Source organism: Manis javanica, chromosome 2, assembly GCF_040802235.1.
Source record: "Manis javanica isolate MJ-LG chromosome 2, MJ_LKY, whole genome shotgun sequence".
NCBI classification, from domain to species: domain Eukaryota; kingdom Metazoa; phylum Chordata; class Mammalia; order Pholidota; family Manidae; genus Manis; species Manis javanica.
The window spans coordinates 121,586,101-121,607,231 of NC_133157.1; the positions used below are offsets into that span (position 1 = coordinate 121,586,101).

Genomic DNA, 21,131 nt, shown 5'->3' on the forward strand with positions numbered 1-21,131 from the left:
AGATCATTCCTGGCCATGAGTCTAATTCTTCTAAGAGAACTTCTCGCTGGTGTTTGGAAAGCATGCAGCAACATTTATAGTAGACTGCCAAGAGCCTCTGAAGTGATTGTTTGAAACAACTGTTCTCACTCATCATAGGATCTTCCTGGTGTTTTAGAAAGAGTCCAGAGCTGAAGTCTCAAGAGTGGGTCCCTTTGTCAGTTACTTGTTTAACCCCTGCCTTAACCTCACTCTGCTGGGCTGGCTTTGTCTGCAGAAGGAGGGCCTCAAACAGATGACTGCTGGGATTCTGTACAAAGGCCCCTCTAAAAGAAGCAGGAAGTTACTCAGAGGTCATCAAGAGGCTTGGTGACTCAGCCTCAGGACAGGAGGATACAAGGCTCCCTGAAGTCCTGGTCAAGAATCAGAGCCACCAGAGCGAGCTTCCTCTCAAGCCTTTATTTCCGCATCATTCCGGGAGCTCACCCACCACGCCATGAGCTGGCCCGGCTCTCAGTAACACTCCTGGAGAGGGAGTCTCAAGTAGTCGGGCCGCTCTCTGTCCCTGCTGTGCCCCCACCCACTCAGATCAGGGCGGGGCACTAGGCCTGTCTGCCCCGACTGAGTGGCCACAGGGTGTGGAGTCCAGCAGACAGGCTCATAGGACCCAGCAACTGGGTCCTGCTCATTAGTGTATATCGTGCAGCCAGTGGCATTCAGGGCTCACGGGTGGTATTTATTGGCCGCTTGTTTGCCCTCTGCATATGCACGTTTCCCATCTCCTGGTTTATACGTTATGATTTTGAGGCCCAGAACGGGGAAGGAGAGGAGTCACAAATCTGGGTCAGAAACTGAATCCGCACCTAGTACCAGTCATGGTCCCAAAGGAGGTGACAGACACTGTCCCAGCGCAGCCACTTCTGGACAGATTCTCTAAGTGCTTTCAGGGCAAGCCTGAATTACTAAGTCTGTACTCAATCATGATTCTTGTTGTTTGTTAGTCCTTGGTGAAAATTCCTGACTGCTAAGGCATCACTGGGTAGAAAGCCAGAGAAATCAGGTCTCTGGAAAGAAAAAAGTAGTACTGGTTATCATTTACACTTAAAAGGCAAGAAAAGCCATGGAACAGGACTGAAGAGATTTGGTTCTGTACTTCCTACTTACAGTCACATTGTTGCTCATTTGTAAAACTCTTTCTACTCATAAAGTTAACCAGCCATTAGTGAGTAAGAGCTGTTCCCACTAATTGGTAGACTCATGTGGAAAGGCACTTATATGGGCTGGGTGCCCTTGACCCCTGTTTCTGGTTCCTTCACTGACCGACTGTGTGGCCTGAGGCAGTTCTCCCTCCTTTCTCTGGGCCTTGTTTTCCCTGAGAAGAAAATTTACCACTCAGTCTTCTTGGAGGGTGCTAAAACATCAAAGAGACATTTGCAGAGCTTTTTAAAGGTGCTCAGAAGTGCATTAGTAAGGCCTTGATTTAATAGTCGTTAATAAATATGTTGATTATTGATTGACCCATGTATTTTAGCCTTCCATTAGCTCCTTTGGGCATACTTGGCCGTGGGAGTTCTGCAGAATCCTTAGAGAACTAGCCCAGTCACCACGGCCGTGAGTGTGTCCCATGAGCCTTCACATGGAGTTGCGCAGCACAGTGACGCCGTTCACGGGTACCAGGGTATGATGGCTGCACCGAGTTCTCCTGAAGCGGCACAGATGATCAGGGGCGCTCCCAAAGCAGCACCCTGTTTACCCAGGGGAGGAGACTTGAGGAAAAGCTGCTGCTCTGCCCAGTTGGAAAATACCTATGACGGTACATCATCCCAGGGAGCTGTGGGAAGCCCCACAGCCAGGCTGCAGTGCCAGAGCAGGAGTCTGGGCAGCGGAGGACTGAGGAGCCATGGCAGGTTTTGTTTGGGTCCCTGGGCAGCCATGAGGCTTTGCACACCAGCAACTTCAGGAGCATTTCAGCGGAAGCTCGGGTCACATTCTGCTTTGCAAGGAGTGGGCAGGGAGGACTTGGCCAGGGAAGCAACCCCCCTGGACATTTTACTCTGGGTTCTTCACTAGGCGGGGAGGCAGCTTCAAAAGGAGGGCCAGGGGAGGGGTCTACAGGCACACCCACCCCAGGGTTACCTTCTTTTCTGCTTAGCAAGAGGAGAAAGGCCCTGGAGGTCTGCCTGTCAGACATGGAGTGGCCACCTTACCCAAGTGAGTGCCAGCCACAACCCAAGACCAGGGCCTGTGATGTAATATACAGGGTCCGGGGCAAACTAGAGATGCAGGACTTCCTGATCAAAACTTCTTGAGAATTTCAAGGTGGAGAGAGCAGAACATGAAACCAAGCATGGAGACCTTCTGAGCTCAGGGCCCTCAAGTCACACACCCGTTGGGCTGGCCTGGCCACAGCAGGAGCCGCACAGGGATGGGTCCCCTCAGGAAATAGCCAGCTACCATTCCCCCTTTCTTTGGAGGAAAGGGAAGAGACAGGGATCGGGGAATAATTCTGTACACTTCCTTAAAGATTTCCTACATGCAAATCATCAAATTTTCTTAAACCCTAGTGTTAGGGCTTGAGTTAGGAAATTTAAGAAAAGAATCATTTTGGTTGTTCTGGAGTTACTCTTTTTCTTTGCCAGGATTTGGGACAAGGAAGAAAAATTAGGAATCACAATGAGACCTAAGTTCATTGAGTATTCACTTCGTGCTGATAGCTAGCTGCTCAGGATCTGGTGCTTCCACCTTAGTGGGGCATTATGGCCAGTTTACAGATGGGAAAACTGAGGCTAAAGGAAATGCTGCCACTCCTGAGTTCAGAAAACACAGGTATAGGGGAGTCTGGATTCAAACAGGTGCAGCCAGACTCCAGATTGTGTGTGCTTGGTCACTCTGCTCCTTGCACCACCTCCAGGTTCTGAGGTCCATCTCAGGGATCTTTTAGTTCTGGTGCTTTTCTGTCTCTGGTTAAGTTCAGGTGGAATATCTCTAAATACATAACAACGGTCGAGTGGGAGGGCCAGAGAGGAGCTCTGGGTCTTCAGTGGAGGGATTTAATGGAGCAGAGCAACAGATGGGAATATGAGACTCCCACCTCTGACTTGAGTGACAGACTCAACTCCGTGTTTCATCTGTGACCAGACCCAAAGCTATTTGAGCCAGTGTAGGGCTTTGAGCCACTTGCTGTCCTCGAAATGCCTCCCCATTCACATGAAACTGACCCTGAAAGAGAAAGAGAAGCAGTTTCCCTTGGGCTTCAGAGTGAAGTGACTGGGTGGTGGGCAAAGGGGGAACTTTTTAATAGGGAAGAGACGTCCTCCTCCCTGCTATGCAGACAAAGTCAGCATAAAATTCCGCAGAGCAGGTTGTGAAGAGACAAGGATGCTGCTGCTCTGGCAACACACAGGTGGTATCCTCTGGCCAAGCCCTGATGCAGTGTCTGGGCCTGGGACGGGGCACAGCTGATGGGGCACAGGGAAACTGCTGTCACAGAAAGCGTGAGCAAGTCAGAGGGCAGGAGCCCCAGAAGAGAGGACTCTGGGCCTAGGATGAGACCCTGAAAAGCATGTGCCTAGTTCTGTGGGCAAAGAAAGGGAGGCTCCAGGGAGAAGTCAGCCACTCCAGGAGGAGTAAGAACAGGATCCTGCATTACCCTTCTGTGGGCAAAATCAAGTCAAATTCTAAGTATACAGAAGGGGCTGCGGTATGCATCAAATATAAATATAAATGCAAAAAGTGCATAAGTACATATATATGTAGATACTGTGTGCATCACTTCAACCTCTTCTGATGTTTCCCAGAAGGTTAAGTAACTTCCATTGAATGAAAGGAACTCCAGAGCCTCACTGGAGCCCTAATCACTCCCAAACATTGCAGTCAGCTTTTAGTTAGGGAGGAATGCCCACTGGGGCAGAGGGGACCCAGCAGGCACTGGCGGGAACCCCTCTTACGTCCCACTTTTCAGAACTGCCTCACTTCTACCTCTCTCTCTCTCTCTCCCTGATGGAAGCAGGACTCTTGATTTTCTTTGTGCCGCAGCAGGAAATATGAGCTTGACAGGTTCGGGTTGTTATCTTGAGTTGCCTACACAGAAACAAAGTCGCTGCAGCCCCTGCCCTTCGCAGGGAAGCTCCCCAGCGAAGCACCAGGGCGAGGCGGGCTCTTACACATTCGTGGGCAGGAAGCAGAGTCCCAATGGGAGGCTGGGAATCTGACCGCCCTCCCATTTCAGCACTGGAGGGAGGCAGCTCCATTCAGCCCTCCCGCAGACGGCTACTGCCGCCCTCTGAGGGCCCCGTGCCTGCCCCTCCCCAGCCCGCCCTCCTCGGCTCCCCCACCCGCCCCCTCTCCTTGGAGGGAAAAGTCAGCCGAGCTGCGAACTGTCTTGGAGAATCCAACAAAGGCAGAGCGGAGGGGAGCAACGTGTGTGTGTGTGTGTGTGTGTGTGTGTACTGGAGAGTGCGCGCGTGCGTGCGTGCTTGTGTGTGTGTGTGTAGCAAAAGGCAGAGAGGCGGTGGCGCAAACAACTGCACGGTCTCTGCTTTGATAAGGGAGCTGCCAGCTGTAGAAGTTCAGCAGCGAGGAGAGGATTGCTGCTGGGAACCAGTCACTCCTGAACTTCACTGCATTGTTTTCTGCCCAGATATTCCAATGGAGACAGTTGGAAAACCTGTATTTCAGAGAAAAGAAGTTTTCTGTGGAAGTTCATGACCCACGCAGGTAAGCTGGAAAAGTCCTTTTCTTCTGGGAGTTCTTGGCCCGCCCGGCATATTATTTATGACTATTTTTGGGCGGCTGTTCGTGTGCATTTTGGGGGGAATAGGAGGGGATGCTTGATCATGGAGAGTAAGGTTTAAATCAGACAGGGGAGGTTTGTTTCGTACTAAATATGTTGGTAAATGCAGTGGATTCAGTGTGTGTGTGTGTGTGTGTGGTGGGGAGGGAAAGAGGGAGAGCAATCAGCAATTCCACAATCACCTCATCTGGCTACACATGTTACTTGCTCATGTGTGTGGAGTGGTCTTTATATGCTGGGGCATTTTAGGGGAGATGTGTAACACTTTGTAACAAACAACCAAATTAAACTAGACAGCAGTCTGAGTCCGTTTAGGAAGCTGCTGCCAGAGAAGAGCCTGGTGGATGGCCTGTCAGAGTGCTGAGAATGTTCTGAGTAGAGGACCATGAGCCCCAACAGGAATCCCCCTGAAGGAGTTGTGCTCAGCTGTTAGATCCATGAGCCGTAGTTTTAGGGTGTTAGCACAGTGGGTGGATGTGAAAGAAGTGGATTTCTTTGTCTCCACCTCACATTGTATCCCAGGGAGCACTAGTGTGAGAATCAGTGCTCTCCGAGTTAGATGCCGAACAATAGGTCCCGGCTGGGAATGCAGCGGGCCCCTCATGGAAGGTTCTTGGGACAACACATGCCCCCAGCTCTCCTGTGTGTCTGCTGGCAGTCTAGAGTGGTAGGCAGCCCAGGAGCAGCAGGATTCCCTACAGACAAGCCTGACACTTGAGGATAAATTACTTTCAATAGGTCCCCAAAGAGATTTACAATAAAGTAGCCCTAGGGGAACAGGGACAAGATGAGACTGGAGAGGGTGTGATAGGCGCCCTGATACCCCAGCCTTGGCCTGGGAACACAGGCACGAGCTTTCGTCCCACATGGCCTCCAAGCGCCTAGAACAAGGCACCATGCCCCTCTGCCCCGTGAGGACAAGATGTGGCCCTCGTCAGGAGGCTGAGGCTGGGGCAGTGGTCTCCATTCCTGCAGCCAGTGATAACTCTGCAGGGCTGACGGGCCGCTGGTCCTGCCGTGTAATCTGCATGGAACAGCCACTCCCAGAAGGGAAGAGCCTGCCCCACACCCACTACTGACCCAACCAGCAAGTGGAGACTGTTTGGGAGGTGCCGGGTCTCCACCATCAGGTGAAGGAGTAGCACCGGCAGCTTAAGGACTTGCCTGGCATTTCCTGGGGTCCTGCGAAGGGCCTCACGTCTGGAGGCCCAGGCTCTGCAGAGCAGGAACCCATTACTGCAGGCCACATTGGGGAGAGAGAGGCTGAAGATGATATTCCAGCCAAGAAGGAACATGGTGTCACCTCTGCTGGTCAGCATGTCAGGGCGGAGTCCTGAGAGTGGGACGAGGAGGGAAACCTGCTTTGAAAAGAGAATGGACGTTGCCTCAGTGGGTCACATGCAGAAAGGGATGCTTGACAGGAGGAGCTAGAGACAGGCTAATCTGTGGGCTGCACTTAAGGACTAGATGACTGTCCATGCCTGGGCTTTGTTGGGAATTCTGCTCCCTCAGGCAGACACACCCCTGAGTGTGTTGGGGGTGTGTATAGGGGGGTCATTCTCTCTGGCTCTGTCGCCTACCCATGATGTAATACTGAATTCCCCTCTCTATCCCAAGGCCCAGGGATACAGGAAAGACTCCAAATCTTGTAAATTACTATTCCATGGGCTTTTAGGACATTTTATTTTTTTTTAGGTGTCCTGGGGCACAGAAAGAAGACTGAGATAGGGTCCTTTGCCCTTAAAGAACTTCTAGCCAGTCCGGGAGCAGGCAGAAGAAGAAACTGGGTATTCATTGAGTGTTTACCACAAGCAGGCATTGTTCTAGGCCCCCAGCACATTGCCTCATTGAGTCCTCACTGTAACCCTCAGAAATGGCACTACTAGCCTTCCTGGTCTACATGGGGGACACAGAGGGAACAGAGTAACCTCCCCTGGGTTGCAAAAAGCTAGTAAATGGTCAAGGCAGGATTGGAACCCAAGGAATCTAGCTCCAAAACTTATGTGCCTCACCACTGCAGTCAACACGAGGCAGTGGGTACCGGGTACCAAGGGGCACTGGCCATAAATGATGAAGGCCCCCAGGGCCAGGCTGGTCAGGAGAGACTTCCTGAGAGGGAGAGATCTGAGCTGAACCTCAAGGCTGACCAGGCTTTAAAGATCGAGGTGGGTCCTCAGGGATATGAAGATGTCAGTCGGGAGGCAAAAGAGGGAAGTGGAGGAGCCTGAGGCAGACTGGGCACAGAGCATGATCATGTCCCTCAAGGAAAATAGTCCTCAGCCTAGAGGCAGGGGGAGGCCAGGGAGGGCCTTCGCTGACGTCAGAGGTGGAAACTCAAGATGACTACAGCTTTAAAGCCACCTTTTGCAAATACACACGGAGGCCAGCAAAGGGAATCGCTTCAGTTGAGCTGCTTCGTGCAGTGGCAGAGCCAAAGCCTGGCCCAGCCTGCCTCCTCATTGCTGCAGGAAGCCTGCTTCTCCTGGCCTCATGGCACTCCTTAGACTAGATGCGCTGGCCTGAGCTGTTGCCCCGTTTATTTGGAATAGGCAAGCTGGAGCTAACAGATCTTCCATTGGGATGGTTCAGGGGTCACCCCCTCCCCCAATCTACGAAGGGAGTCAGAACGGAAGTAATGGGATGGCAAGTGTGGCAAGAAGTCATGTCATGAAGATGTCATCACGGGGACATGGAGGGGACAAGGGACTCGGGGCGTGGATGCCTCTGGGGTCAATGGGTTGGATCACAGAAGATGCCATGGGATTTGTTCTCATACTTGCATCCTAACTTGATACCTACTACTTTTTCTGTGGTTCTCTAGCCTTGGCAAATACTCAAGTTTCTAAGGTTTAAGCAAAACAGGAAAGTCAGTGGGGTGGGAAGAACCTACAGAGAAAGCTGTGGAGGGGGAGCAAACCTGGTGTCTGATGCAATGCGCCTGCATAACCACCCAGACCTGGTGAGCACCTAACGTCCTCCCTCCGCTGACCTGAAAACGCAAAGCACCCTGCCTGGTACCACTCTGACTACTGTCACTAAAATACATTTCCAGCTACTTTTTCCTCTACAACTGTGCTTCTCTGTTAGAAAAGAATTGTATTTACACCCAGGAGCAGCCATTGCTATGGAGGCAAAAGTAGGAGGTTAGCTCACACTTTCTTTTTAAATTCACAGACCCGTGAGACTCCCCCCATCCTATCCCAGCTCCTCCATTTCTCCACTGTTTGCTCTTTCATGAGCTGGCATTTTCTCCTTTTGTGGTGATTAGAAGAGAATTTGCTCATCCTCCACCATAGGCAGCATTGCCTGTTTAATAAAGGACATTGTCAAGGGCTTTTCCTGTCTCTGAAGTTTGTCTTGGCCTAACACCAGGAGCTAAAGATCAGAAAGGACCGCCCAGTGACCCACAGTGACCCCTCTTATCCCAGACAAAGTAGAGGCTTGGCCAAATTCTGAACCCTAAGGAGCCAATAAATCAAAACATGACCATTATTCACAATAGCCAAGATGTGAAACTTAAGTTTATCCATTCAGCAGATGAACGGATAAAGAAATTGGGACATATGTAGTCAGTGGAATGTCACTCAGCCATAAAAAAGGAGATCCTGCCATTTGCAACAACATGAATGAACCTAGGACACTATGCTCAGTGACATAAGCTAGAAAGAAAACTGCATGACCTCACTTATATGTGAAATATAAAAAAGTCAACACACAGAAGCAGAGGAGTAGAACAGTGGTTACCAGGGGTGGAGATGTGGGGGAAATGGGGAGATGCTGGTCAAAGGTCCTGAGCTGCAGTTACAAAGGAGGAGTAAGTCTAGACATCTACAGTATAGGCATGAGAACCATAGTTAATAAAATTGTACTGTATGCTGGAAATTGGCTCAGAATAGATTTCAGATATTCTTATCACAAAAAAAATGGTAATGGTGTGAGGAGGTATGATCATTAGCTTAACTATAATAATTTCATTATGTATGTGATTATCAAATGAGCATGTTGTGTACCTTAAATATACCTAATTTTTATTTAAAAATTAAAAAGATGGCCTCTGCTAGCCATTTTCTGTAAGTGTGTATGTGTGTATGTCTGTGTGTGTGTGACAGAGTTCATCTTTCACCTTTATGCCCCCGGCTTTTAGGACCCCAAAAGTTTTCATTAAAAGCTAGTGAAAGGTCAGTGGTGTCCCTCATCATAAACATGGGGTTGAACCTTCTGATTCTTGCTTTCTCAGGGCTTCAGTGACAAGGAGGACGTTTGGACACAGTGGCATTGCAGTGCATACGTGGTACGCGTGTCCAGCGTTAATCAAGTCCATTTGGGCTATGGCCATTAGCCAACACCAGTTCTATCTGGACAGAAAGCAGAGTAAGGTAAGCTCCTTTCCTGGGGCTGGGAGGGACTCTGCTGTGACTAGACCTTTCACCAAGCTCACTGAAAGACAGGCCAAGGCCCTTGTGTGGATCTCATAGTTCAGGAATTGGGAATGGGATGGGCGGGGGCGGCACTGTGTCCCTTGCCCTGAGATCTACAGACCCGCCTTCTGGGCTGTAGGAGGGAGGAATGAGATAAGTTCTTCAGGAGAGCACGTTCCATGCATCTTGGTGAACGGGCTCCTGCCCAGCCACAGTCAAAGCCACTCAAACTGTTTTCCCCAGCCAAGTAGGGCCCTTTTGAGGAATCCTGACCGTGCTTTTGAACCTCATGAACCTCTCCTAGGAACATGCAATCAAGCCCTTTTTGGTGTTTAAACAGTGGCATATTGTTTTCTTTTTGAGAAAAAAAAAAAGTACCCCCTCAACGAGCAGATACCACCTAACTGTTTAGGGTCATTACTGTGAAACCCCTCCAGGCTCTTCCAACTGCCAACTCCACTTTTACAAAATGAAAGACTGGAAACATGAGGGGAAAAAAAAAATGTTTCCCTAAAGTAGGCCTGGAGGCTCGGAACTTGGTAAACCATCATCCCCCAGGGGAGACCAGGTACACAGGTGCATTTTCTGCTGGGTGGGAGAACGATGTCCCCTTGGTTCATGCACAGCCACTATCAGCACTCAGCCCCCTCCTCCTCCAGCCCCATCCACTGTGTTCCCCTCGCCTCCCCCCAGGAGCCACTCCCATGCATCACCCCTCAGGTGGAGGGGATATGGAGATGGGCCCTGCACCTTCTTCAGGGTCCTGCTGGCTTGGGAGTTGAGGCTAGGCGGAGGAACACAGAGCTATAGAGGGACACCCACCATGGCCCCTGGCCTGGTAGATGCCCCTCCTCCTGGGAGGTTTTATCCTGTTGTGTGAGTTCTTAGGAGGCAGGAGCGGTGGGACCCCGGGCTTACTGGGCCTGAGATGCACTGGATCGGTGTCCTCTGGGATCCTTCTGGCTTCCTCTTTTGCCTTATCTTCCTTCTGGGTGGAGTCGCTCCTTCCCTGGCCTGAGGAGAGGAGTGGATGGGGGGTGCAAGGGTTGGGTGGGGAAGTAAGAGAAAGATGGTAAGAAAATAGGACAGGAAGAAAGGAAACAATCCCTCAACTCATAACTCAGTTTTTCCTCAAGCCTTTCCCATGTAGCTGTCACTTTCTCCTTTGTAACATATTTTCTCCTCTCCTAAAGTCTTCCTCCTGATCTCTTTTGTGGTCATTTTTGGGAGTGAATGGGCTCAGGGTGGAGTATTGTTGTTGTTAGGAATAGTAAAAGTATGCCACAGCTGTCCCAGTGATGCTGGGCACTGGCACCAGAATTAAAAGCCCAATTACATCAAAAGAAATGGGGACCAGAGTGTTCTGATTCATGCTTTAGACTGAGGCAGTGGGTGAGAGTCAGCATTTTGCCCTCCAGTGGCAAGAGCTGGAAGTCAAAGCTTAAAACACTGAGTCCATCCTCTGTGTTGTTTTGCAGTGGGGGTGGGGGGGGAGGGGTGAGCGTTTGGCAACCCTGCCAAACCCCACTGCCAATTCCTCTTGTAGGCAGACCCCCTACACGCTGATAGCACAGTTTTGACAGGGGAAAGCAGAAGTGTGTTTCCCCCTAAAGACAGTGCATCAGCTGTTTGAGCTCCCCACCCCCAAAACTGGTTGTTTGCATAGGTTCCTAGGTACCTTGGGAAGTCTGTTTTTAGGACTCTTCATCCCCAGTCTCAAAAATGGTCTTATTCTGAAGTTGGAGAAGCTTTATTCACCAGCCTTACTGGTCAATGCACTGATGCAACAAGTAAACCTTAAAAATAATTGTCAAACATCAATTATTAACAAGGAGTGTTTTTTAAGGGGCCAAACCAAATATGTACAGCAATAGGGACATTTCTGCTGTCTTTCTCAGTAACCTCTGGAGGCCTGAAGGTAAATGCACACACTCCCAGGAGCAGAACTTTCCCCCAGTAAGCTCTAAATGCTCACAGAAGCTCCAGAAGCCTTACATTTCTCCTGAGAACCAATCTCTCAACCTGCAGTGACCAATGAGGAGTAAGTGCCCGCATTCAGAAGTCCAAGGACTCCATTATCCAGTTCTATGACCCTGGGCCAGTCTTCCGCTACCCCTGCTTTGCTCCCCCCAATTAGAGAACATGAAAGGAAATTTCTGACCAAAATTGTTATTTGGTCCAATAACAAAGTGTTTGTGAAATTGCTTTAGGAGACATGTGCTATCTTTTCTTATCATTATTAATTCAACATACCATTCCATGGCCAACACTTGTATAAAGTGTAAATTCTCTAAATGTTCCCCAAATTAAATCACATAAAGTTCCCCATCAGAATTATGTTACAACACCTTTCCTTTCTGGAATGTTGTTCTTTATACAATGGCGATGTGATCCATCTCCAGTAGGCAGAATGGCCTCTGAGTGAGTGACGGCTAATGGGCCTAGGTGAAGAGCTTCCAAATATTTCTGAACCATCAGTGTTGGCTGGCATACTGGCCATTGCATCACACTCTCCTGTATTGGTCCATGCCAACCATTCCTTCCCTGAAGTGCCTCAGCAAAGCCGAGGCTTCCCAAGTGATGCTTACCAGCCCAGAAACAAGTGCAGTCTAGCCTCAAGTCAGCAATGGTGGGCAGCCAAGAAGTCTCATGTTTTCCCCCTGGCACTCAGTTATTCTTTCAGGGTCATTGGGCAAACCATTTAAGAACCAATCTCTCTCTCTCTCTCTCTCTCTCTCTCTCTCTCTCTCACACACACACACACTCTCTCTCTCTCTCTCTCTCTCCATCACCAAAGACACAGCTGAAAGAGGCCGGATTGGCTGGTTTCCTGTGGCTCATTCAGAATGAGAGGCTGTGCAGGCACCAATTATAATTGATAACTTATTCATGCTGACCCCAAAGATCAGAAATGTTGTCAGCTGGATCCCAGCAATCTCTGCAGCCCGGGGCCAAGGAATGTCTTATGTAGACTTGGGAGGAAAACACTTGAAAGCTGAAATTGTTTAGAGTAAACATTAGACACTTTGCCTCTGAACTCAGAGTGGGGACTTCTCAAATTGGCCTCCAGTCCAAACATCTTTCCTTCTTAATCTTTTTTTTTCTTCCTGACCAGTCTGCTATTCCTCATTCCATCTAGATGAAAATCAGAAAGAAAGCATGGTAGGGGACAATTAAGCCTTGCTCACAGAATATCAGTGATAAAACTCAATGCAGCAAGATCCTCATAGGAAAACGTTCAGGATTGGAGGCTCTTTGGGCCTGGCCTAAACATTTGACTTTGCGAGGAGAGCCTCCCCATCAGTTCATTTCCTCCTCTCCCTCTCTGCCCACGGGGTCCACACACCCGTGATACTTCCATTCTGGAGAGAAGCTGGCAATCTCCTAAAGCCTCCAAGCATCTCTAGTCTCCCTTTAGAGGAATATTTTTTGGCCCCTTTTCCATAATTTGTTTTCTGCCTCTGAGGATGTGTGGCAGGAATGGAGGTGGGATGGGCAACAGTTCTTCCATGTGATTAATGAGATCCCCAAAATACCAGTTTGAGTCACCAATCTAACCTCATTTAGCAAATTACTGCCAGCCTCTGACTTATATCCTATTCCTACTCCAATTCCGTGGCCTTTATGTATGTAATCTAGTTTAGTCTTTATCACAACCCCATGATATGATTTAAGAGCTCCATTTTACAAAAGGGATGTGGGTATCAAGTTGAAGATCAAGGTTACATGGTGATTAATTGGAAGAGTCAAGATTCCAGTCCAGATCTTTCTGACTTCAGAGCCTGGGCCCTTCTCCACCATCTGAATGGGTCTGTGTCTTCATGAGTTATTACATAACTGCCAGCGTGGGCTCCTTTCTACTGAAGCGTGGGCCTCACTAAAAGTGTAGTGCTGACAGGGAGGAAGGAATGGATTGTGCCTCCTCTGCTCACTCAGAGGATAAAACACAGCCGGCTGGGTGCCATCGATGAGAGTGAATGGCAGTGACCTGAGAGATGCTTCCTGCTTCTGGCTAGAACCCTGTGGGGGTCTGGCAGTGGGGTTCTTCTGTGAGCGGGAGAGCCCTGGCCCAAAGAAGGGGACCTGGTTCTGAACACAGGGACCACAGTCGAGGCCAGAAAGGAGACACCATCAAGGAAAGACCAATCGGGCAGGGGGTGAGGAGAAGGACAGCCCACCCGGCCAACAGAGCAAACAGAGAGCCTCCGAATTCCTCTGACCCTCAGGCTCCCATCTTGTCACCACGAGGGAAGCGCTCAGTGGCCCGAGTCAGTCACTCATCACACAGGATCAGCATGGAGGCCAGAGGGAGGGCAAAGTTAGGGGTTCAGACAGCTTTTGCTGGACAGCAGAGGGCACCCAGGCTGGCACCAGGCACAGACTGCAAGTGGAGGAGAGCGGGGTGACGGCTCACCCCCCTCTCGCGGCTTCTCTCTGGGGGCACAGACTGGGCTCATGCCAGCTGGTGTGAACACACATGGAGTGACTGAAAACCTCCCTCGTGAACCTCACCCAGCTCATCCATGTGCGTGCTGTAGCCAGTGGCTACGGAAAGATCAAATGTATGGGTCATACTGGCATTTGTAGTGGTTTTCATGAAGTCTGTGGTATAGGCAAAGTCTTTTGCCTTAAGCACTATCACAAAAATGGATTTCCTGAAGAAGAAAAAAAGGCAAATGTGGAGGAAATGCAAACCATTTTTCACTAACCAAGGGCAGTAATGAAAGCAGTAGCTTTATGAATAAACAATTACTTTTAAGACCATAACTGTGAATACGCGGGCCTTTTCTAATCATTCTAACCTGCTATTACTATTAGTCAAATTGGGCTAGTTAATATATAGAAAAATGGAGTAGAGGAGCGACCATAGTCTAGAGACTCGCTACATTCACTGAGGTGCCTGGCTGGAAGCAGAGCACCGAGCCAGGCGCCAATCAGTGGGGCCTGTGTATCCAAGTGAGCAGTTGTTCCAGAGGCGTTTGCAGACACATGCCCATCATGCTTGCAGGCCTAGGGCTGTCACTTCTCAACCCTCTAAATATCCTGTGGCCACATGGATAACAATTTAAGAGGTTCAAATCACCTCCGAATTTATGGCAACATCACCAGTTTGTCTCAATATCACTTAAGTCATTCACAAAGCTGAGAATTATTCGTTTCCTCCTCCATGAAGCACAAAACCATGTACCAGGGAGAGGAAGGGGAGCCCTTCACATGCTTTACTTCCTGTGACCCTAACACAACCTCAAGTGGTAGGTGGTGGTTTCCCTGTTTCCTACTTGGGAATAATGAGGTTCAGTGAGATAGGGGAACTTCCTCAGGACTACAGCTGGGTCGGACTGACTCCAAAGCCCCTGCTATTAATCACTGAACAGAACAGCCTGGAGGAGAAAGAGCTAGAAAACCCTCACCCCTGTCAGCTCTCGAGCCACCTCTGCTCCTGCAGAGCGCTTTGGTGGTTAGGGACCAAGGGGGACACACTTGTGAAAATGCCAGGCGGTGGGAAATTAGTCAGTTTGCTGAATTTCAGGACCGCAAGCAGGCAGGCGATCACTCTTCTCCCTCGAGGTGAATGCCTCTTTGTGACCCGGTTGTCTTTCTCATTCTAGTCTAAAATCCATGCTGCACGAAGTCTGAGTGAAATCGCAATTGACCTGACAGAGACAGGCACCTTGAAGACCTCCAAGCTGGCCAACATGGGGAGCAAAGGGAAGATCATCAGCGGCAGCAGCGGGAGTCTCCTGTCCTCAGGTGAACCAGGCCTTTGTCCTTCCCGAGAACGTGGCTGCCGGGAAGGTGGGGGAACAGCAGCAGCTGAGGAGCAGCTGGGCAGGCTCGCCAGCAGCTGGCTCTGGTTTGAGACCAAGGTTTTGAGCCAAATGGGAATCTGAGAAAACTGCCAAAAGCAGCTGAGGGTGGGAAAGCCAGGAGCAGGTAGGACCCTGCAGGGCCCAAGGGCTGTTGGTCACATTGTCCCTCCAGAGCCTTCTGAGAGCCCGTGACTGACTTCAGGAGTGTCTGTGCCAAGGGAAGGGTAGGGCTCACTTGAGTATCATTAAAGGAGAATCGCACAGAGGGCTGAGGATCGGGGTCGTGGTGCCTAGAGATACTACATTCTGTTCCCAGGTGAACTCGGAATTTCCCAAGGTGCAGGAAGCCTCTGAGCATGTGGGAAACAGAGACATGCTCTGAGCGTAGTGTAAGGATCAGACACTGAAAGTGAGAGTCAGGGGATTGGCTGTCTGTTTCTGTGGGCTCCAGGCAAGTCATTTTGTCCTTAGATGTTGGGATGGACGGAAGCCCTGAGGGGGGTTATGCCCACACCACACAGTCAAGCTGCTTCCTGGGACCGCATGCCCTCATCTCTTATACATGAAAGTAAAGCCAGACGCTCTGGCCCAACCTCATCTCCCAGAGTCATTTCTTTGTTGTTGTGGTTTTAAGACCCCTCCCTGCCCCGACTCCCAGGGAGCCTTCTCTGAACATTGCACCCTCTAGAGTCACTTGTTGTTCGGCATCCGTGAGGGCATCACTGTTGTCTTTGTGGGGCTCGCCTAGTGCCGTCAGCATGTCTGCAGACTGGGTTTTGCATCCCAGCCGGTGCCCCTTCATCCCCCTTGATGGGGACAGGAGCTCCCTCAGACATGAAGCGGCCTGGCCCCTGCCTCACCCCACCAGCCGCATCCTGATGCTGCTCAGACCTCGTCCACTGCTCCCCACCTCCCTTTGCTTGTAATTTCCCCTTGTGTTGTTTCTCTCCTCGTTTTTCATTATTTTGCCTTTCACCTGGTACTTCCAGTGTTCTAAAGAATGGAAGTGAAAGTCCATGAAAGAGAAACAAATAAGCAAGAATCGCTGGTCAAAGTGATGCCTTTATAAGCATAAAATACTCTTTGTCACCAGAGCCATTTCTATAACTGTCTAGCAACTACACAATAATAAAAAGCAGAAATGAGAGCAGTGGAAAGCAAGCTGAAAGCTGCCTAGGTATCCTCCGGGCTGGTGGAGTCAATCAAACCAGAAATAGATTTAGACCTAAAGGGAGAGGGAGAGGGTGCACCCTGCCTGGACCGAGAGGCCCATTTACTGTGGGGCTAATGGGGCTTCAGCTTAGGGGCCCTCATCAGACAAGCCTCTCAGAGGCCCTGAGGACCCCAGCCGGTGTTCACATGACCATGTGTTTTTGTAAAATCTGTGTGCTTAATACATTTTGCATTCATTTTCTTAAATAGAGCCACCAGAATTATAAGCTTCTGGCTCCCAAAAACTTGGTCTGCCTCTGCTAGAGCACCATAACCCCTCCCTGCCTGGGATTTATCAAAATATTTTCATCAATACAAGGAGCCAAATGACCAGTATTTCTGAGACCTAGAGGTTTACAGTGAGAATCGTGGAGAATGTCATTGCCTTGTATCAGAGAGAAAGCCTTTCAAAGCCCAGGATCCGAGATCCCTGCCTCAAGCTACAGCCACTCCCAAAGCCCCTGCTGAAGGCAAAGGGCAGAGCCAAGCCCTGTGTTTGTCCCCTCCACATTCCCAACCCAGAGTCTCCCATTGGGGCCTGGATTTATCTGCCCTTGGTCTCCATTGTCCAGCTCCAAAGGAGCTGAGCTGCTCCTCAGACTCACTAAAGGACACATCCCCGCTGCCATCTCATATCTGTGGGAACCTGGGTACCTGTGGAACTGGGCAGGGTTACGCCCAGAAGGAGAGGGGATCCTTCCAGCTCAGGGCTTCTTGAGCTTCCACATGCATCAGAACCACATGGAGGGCAGTCAGAGCACAGACAGCTGAGCCCCAGCCCCCAGTGACTGCAGGTGTGGGTGAGCCTGGGAATTTGCAGTTCTAACAAATTCCTAGTGACCCTGATGCTGCTGGTCCAAGGACCCCACTTTGAGAGCCACCCTTCTTGCTGTAGAAAACATACAGCCTGAAGTGGCTAGGAGCACGGAACCCAGATAGCCCCACTTTAAAACCTGTCTCCTGGTCCATCTGCTCGGGCCCCTCATATCTGGCTGCCTCTGAAGCACAAAGGCAATAACCTGACAGCAGCTGCAGGAGAGCTTGTGAACAGGAGCCCCAAACCTCCCAGCACAGAACAGACGTCACTCAGCCACCTCTCTCGGGTGCTGGCTAGTCCCCACCCCTTCTTCCCATTGTTCACATGCCCTTGCCCAACAGCTGCTTGAGCGCTGCCTGGTCATGAACCCCCACAGACTGACGGGGCCCTTCTATTCAAGGACGGAACAGCCTCTCTCTATTATACTTGCCAGACCTTTTCTTTAGAGAATATGATGCGTATAACCCAGTATCCCTATTTGGTCAGTTGTTTTCTCTCCTTCACCTACTGTCTTGTGCTAAACAAAAAAATGATGGTGTCTAATTCTCCTTAAAATCATTTTGAGAAATGATCGTCACTTGACAATCCTTTTTTCTACCTCTAGTCCAGTGCCTGACACTCAAAAGGCGCTCAATACATGATTAAAAAATTTTTTGTTTATATTACATCCCATGACTTTTTAATTTTATATTGGAAATTTGTTCCTTTTGACCAACTTCACCCATTTCGTTACCTCCAGTCAACCCCTGCCTCTGTCAACCACCAGTCTGTTCTTTATGAGCTTGGTTTTTTGTTTTCTTTGTTTTTATATTCCACATACAAGTGAGATCTTACAGTATTTGTCTTTCTCTGATGTTTTTCTCTTAGCATCATGCCCTCAAGGTCCATCCAGGTTGTTGCAATTTCCTTCTTTTTTATGACTGAATAATACTCCATTATGTATATATATGACATCTTTTTTATCCATTCATCTGTCAATGGACATTTAGGTTGCTTCTATATCCTGACTGCTATAAATAATTCTGCAGTGAACATGGGATGCAGATATCTCTATGAATTATGTTTTGTTTTGTATTCTTTGGATAAAGATCCAGAAGTGAAATTACTAGATATGATGGTAGTTCCATTTCTAACTTTTTGAGGAACCTTCATACTGTTTTCCACAGTGGCTGCACCAATTTACATTCCCACCAGTGGTGTAGGAGGAGGGCTCCCTTTTCTCCACATCCTCACCAACGCTTGTTTTTGTCTTGTTGGTACTAGCTATTCTGACTGGTTTGAAGTGCTGTTTCATTGTAATTTTGATTTGCATTCCATGATTAGTGATGTTGAACATCTTTTCATAAGTCTGTTGGCCATCTGTATATTATCTTTGGGAAAACATCTATTCAGGTCCTCTGCCCATTTTTTAAGTGGATTATTTGTTTTTTTTATGCTGAACTCTATGAGTTCTTTCTGTATTTTGGATATTAAGCCCTTACCAGATAAATCATTTGCAAATACATTCTCTCATATAATAAATTGCCTTTTTGTTGTGTTGTTGGTGTCCTTTTTCTATGCAGAAGCTTTTTCATTTGATTTAGTCACACTTATTTATTTTGGCTTTGTTTCCCTTGATGGGGAGATGTGTCCAGAAAGCATTAACTAATATTGAGAGTCAAGAGTTTACTGCCTGTGTTTCCTTCTAGGAATTTTACAGTTTCAGGTCTTGTATTTAGGTGTTCAATTCATTTTGACTTTATTTTTGTGTGTGGTATAACACAATGATCCAGTTTCATTCTTTTGTACATAGCTGTCCACTTTCCCAACACCAATTATTGAAGAGATTGCTTATCCCCAGTATGCTTGCCTCCTTTGTTATATGTTAATTGACCATGTATGCATGGGTTTATTTCTTGGTGCTCTATTCTGTTCCATTAACTAATTTATCTATCCTTCTGTCAGTACCATACTGTTTTGAATCACTGTAGCTTTGCAGTGTAGCTTGAAATCAGGGAGCACAATACCTCCAGCTTTGTTCTTCTTTCTCAAGATTACCTTGGCTATTCAGGATCTTTCATGGTTCCATATAAATTTTAGGATTATTTGCTCTAGTTCAGTGAAAAATGCCATTGGTATTTTGATAGAGATTGCATTGAATCTGTATATTGCTTTGGGCAGCATAGCCATTTTGACAATATTAAATCTTCCTATCCATGAGCATGGAATAGATTTTCACTTATTTATGTCTTCTCAGTTTCTTTCATCAATGTCTTATAGTTTTCAGAGTACAGGTCTTTCACCTCTTTGGTTAGATTTCTTCCTAGGTATTTTATTCTTTTTGATGCAAGTGCAAATGGAATTGTTTACTTGATTTCTCTTTTAGTTCATTATTAGTATATGGAAATGCAACAGATTTCTGTATATTGTGTAGCCTGCAACTTTAATGAATTCATTTATTCTAATAGTTTTTGGTGTAGACTTGAGGTTTTTCTATATATAGTATCATATCATCTACAATGACAGTTCTACTTTTCCTTACTAATTTGGATGCCTTTTATTTCTTGTCTGATTGCTGTGGCTAGGACCTCCAGTACTATATTGAATAAAAGTGGTGAGAGTGGGCATCCCCGTCTTGTTTCTGATCTTAAATAAAAGCTTTCAGCTCTTCACTACTGAGTATATTAACTGTGGACTTGTTATATGTGGCCTTTATTTTACTGATGTATGTTTATGTCCCCTCTATACCCACTTCGTTGAAAGTTTTTATCATGAATGGATGTTGAATTTTGTTAAAAGTTTTTTTAGCATCTATTGAGATGATCAGATGGTTTTTATCCTTCCGTTTGTTAATGTGTATCACATTGATTGATTTGTGGACATTGTACCATCATTGCATCCCTGGAATAAATCTCACTTGGTTGTGGTGAATGATCCTTTTGCTATGTTGTTGAATTCATTTTGTTAATACCTTGTTGAGTATTTTTGCATCTGTGTTCACCAGGGAGATTGGTCTGTAGTTTTCTTTTTTCGTAGTGTCTTTGGATTTGGTATTAGAGTAATAATGTTGGCCTCGTAGAATGAGTTTTGAACGTTCCTTCCTCTTCTATTTTTTGGAATACCTTAAGAAAGAGATATTAGCTCTTTAAGTGTTTGAGAATTTGCCCATGAAGACATCTGGTCCTGAAATTTTGTTTGTTAAGAGTTTTTTGATTACCAATTCAATTTCCCTACTAGTAATTGGTCTATTCATATTTTCCATTTCTTCCTATGTCTGTCTTAGAAAATTGCATGATTCTAGGAATTTATCCATTTCTTCTAGGTTGCCCAGTTTATTGGCATATGAGTTTTTGCAGAATTCACTTGTAATTCTTTGAATTTCTGTGGTGTTTGTTGTAACTTCTTTTTCATTTCTGATTTAGTTTGTGTAACCTTTTTTCTTGATAAATCTGTCTAAGGGTTTGTCTGTTTTGTTTATATACTTGAAGAACCAACTCCTGGTTTTGTTGATTGTTTTCTATTGTTTTCTTAGTCTCTATTTCATTTGTTTCTGCTCTGATTTTAATTACATCTCTCCTACCACCTTTGGGCTTTGTTTGTACTTTTTCTAGTTCCTTTAGTTGTGAGGTTAGATTGTTTACTTGGAATTGTTCTTGTTTCTTGAGGTAGGCCTATAATGCTATGTACTTCCCTCATAGAACTGCTTTTGCTGTATCCCACATATTTTGAACCATTGTGTTTCTGTTTTCATTTGGTTCCATATATTTGACTTTCCTCTTTGATATGCTCATTGATCCATTGATTTAGAAACATGTTGTTTAGCCTCCATGTGTTTGTTTTTTCCAGTTTTCTTCTTGTAATTGATTTCTAATCTCACACTGTTGTGACCCAAAAAGATGCTTGATACAACTTCAATCTTCTTAAATTTATTGAGACTTGTTTTGAAAGCTATTATGTGATCTGCTCTGGAGACCATTCCATGTGCACTTGAGAAGAATATGTATTCCACTAATTTGGGGCAGAATGTTCTGTGTATATCAGTTAAGTCTGTCTGGTCTAACGTGTCTTTCAATATCACTGTTCCCTTATTGATTTCTGTCTGGATGATCTATCCATTAATGTAA

At 47.4% G+C, this 21,131-nt stretch overlaps 1 protein-coding gene across 12 annotated transcripts in view; it reads left to right on the forward strand.

Moving 5' to 3' along the window:
- The window catches only part of FRMD4A (FERM domain containing 4A), a 560,227-nt gene that overhangs the window by 497,544 nt on the left and 41,552 nt on the right, over window positions 1-21,131 (forward strand). For all 12 annotated transcript variants that reach the window (XM_073229260.1, XM_073229261.1, XM_073229258.1 and 9 more), the window contains 3 exons: window positions 4,619-4,695; window positions 9,009-9,147; window positions 14,799-14,940. In XM_073229260.1, the coding sequence (XP_073085361.1) occupies window positions 4,619-4,695; window positions 9,009-9,147; window positions 14,799-14,940 (358 nt within the window). The remainder of the gene's footprint in view (window positions 1-4,618; window positions 4,696-9,008; window positions 9,148-14,798; window positions 14,941-21,131) is intronic.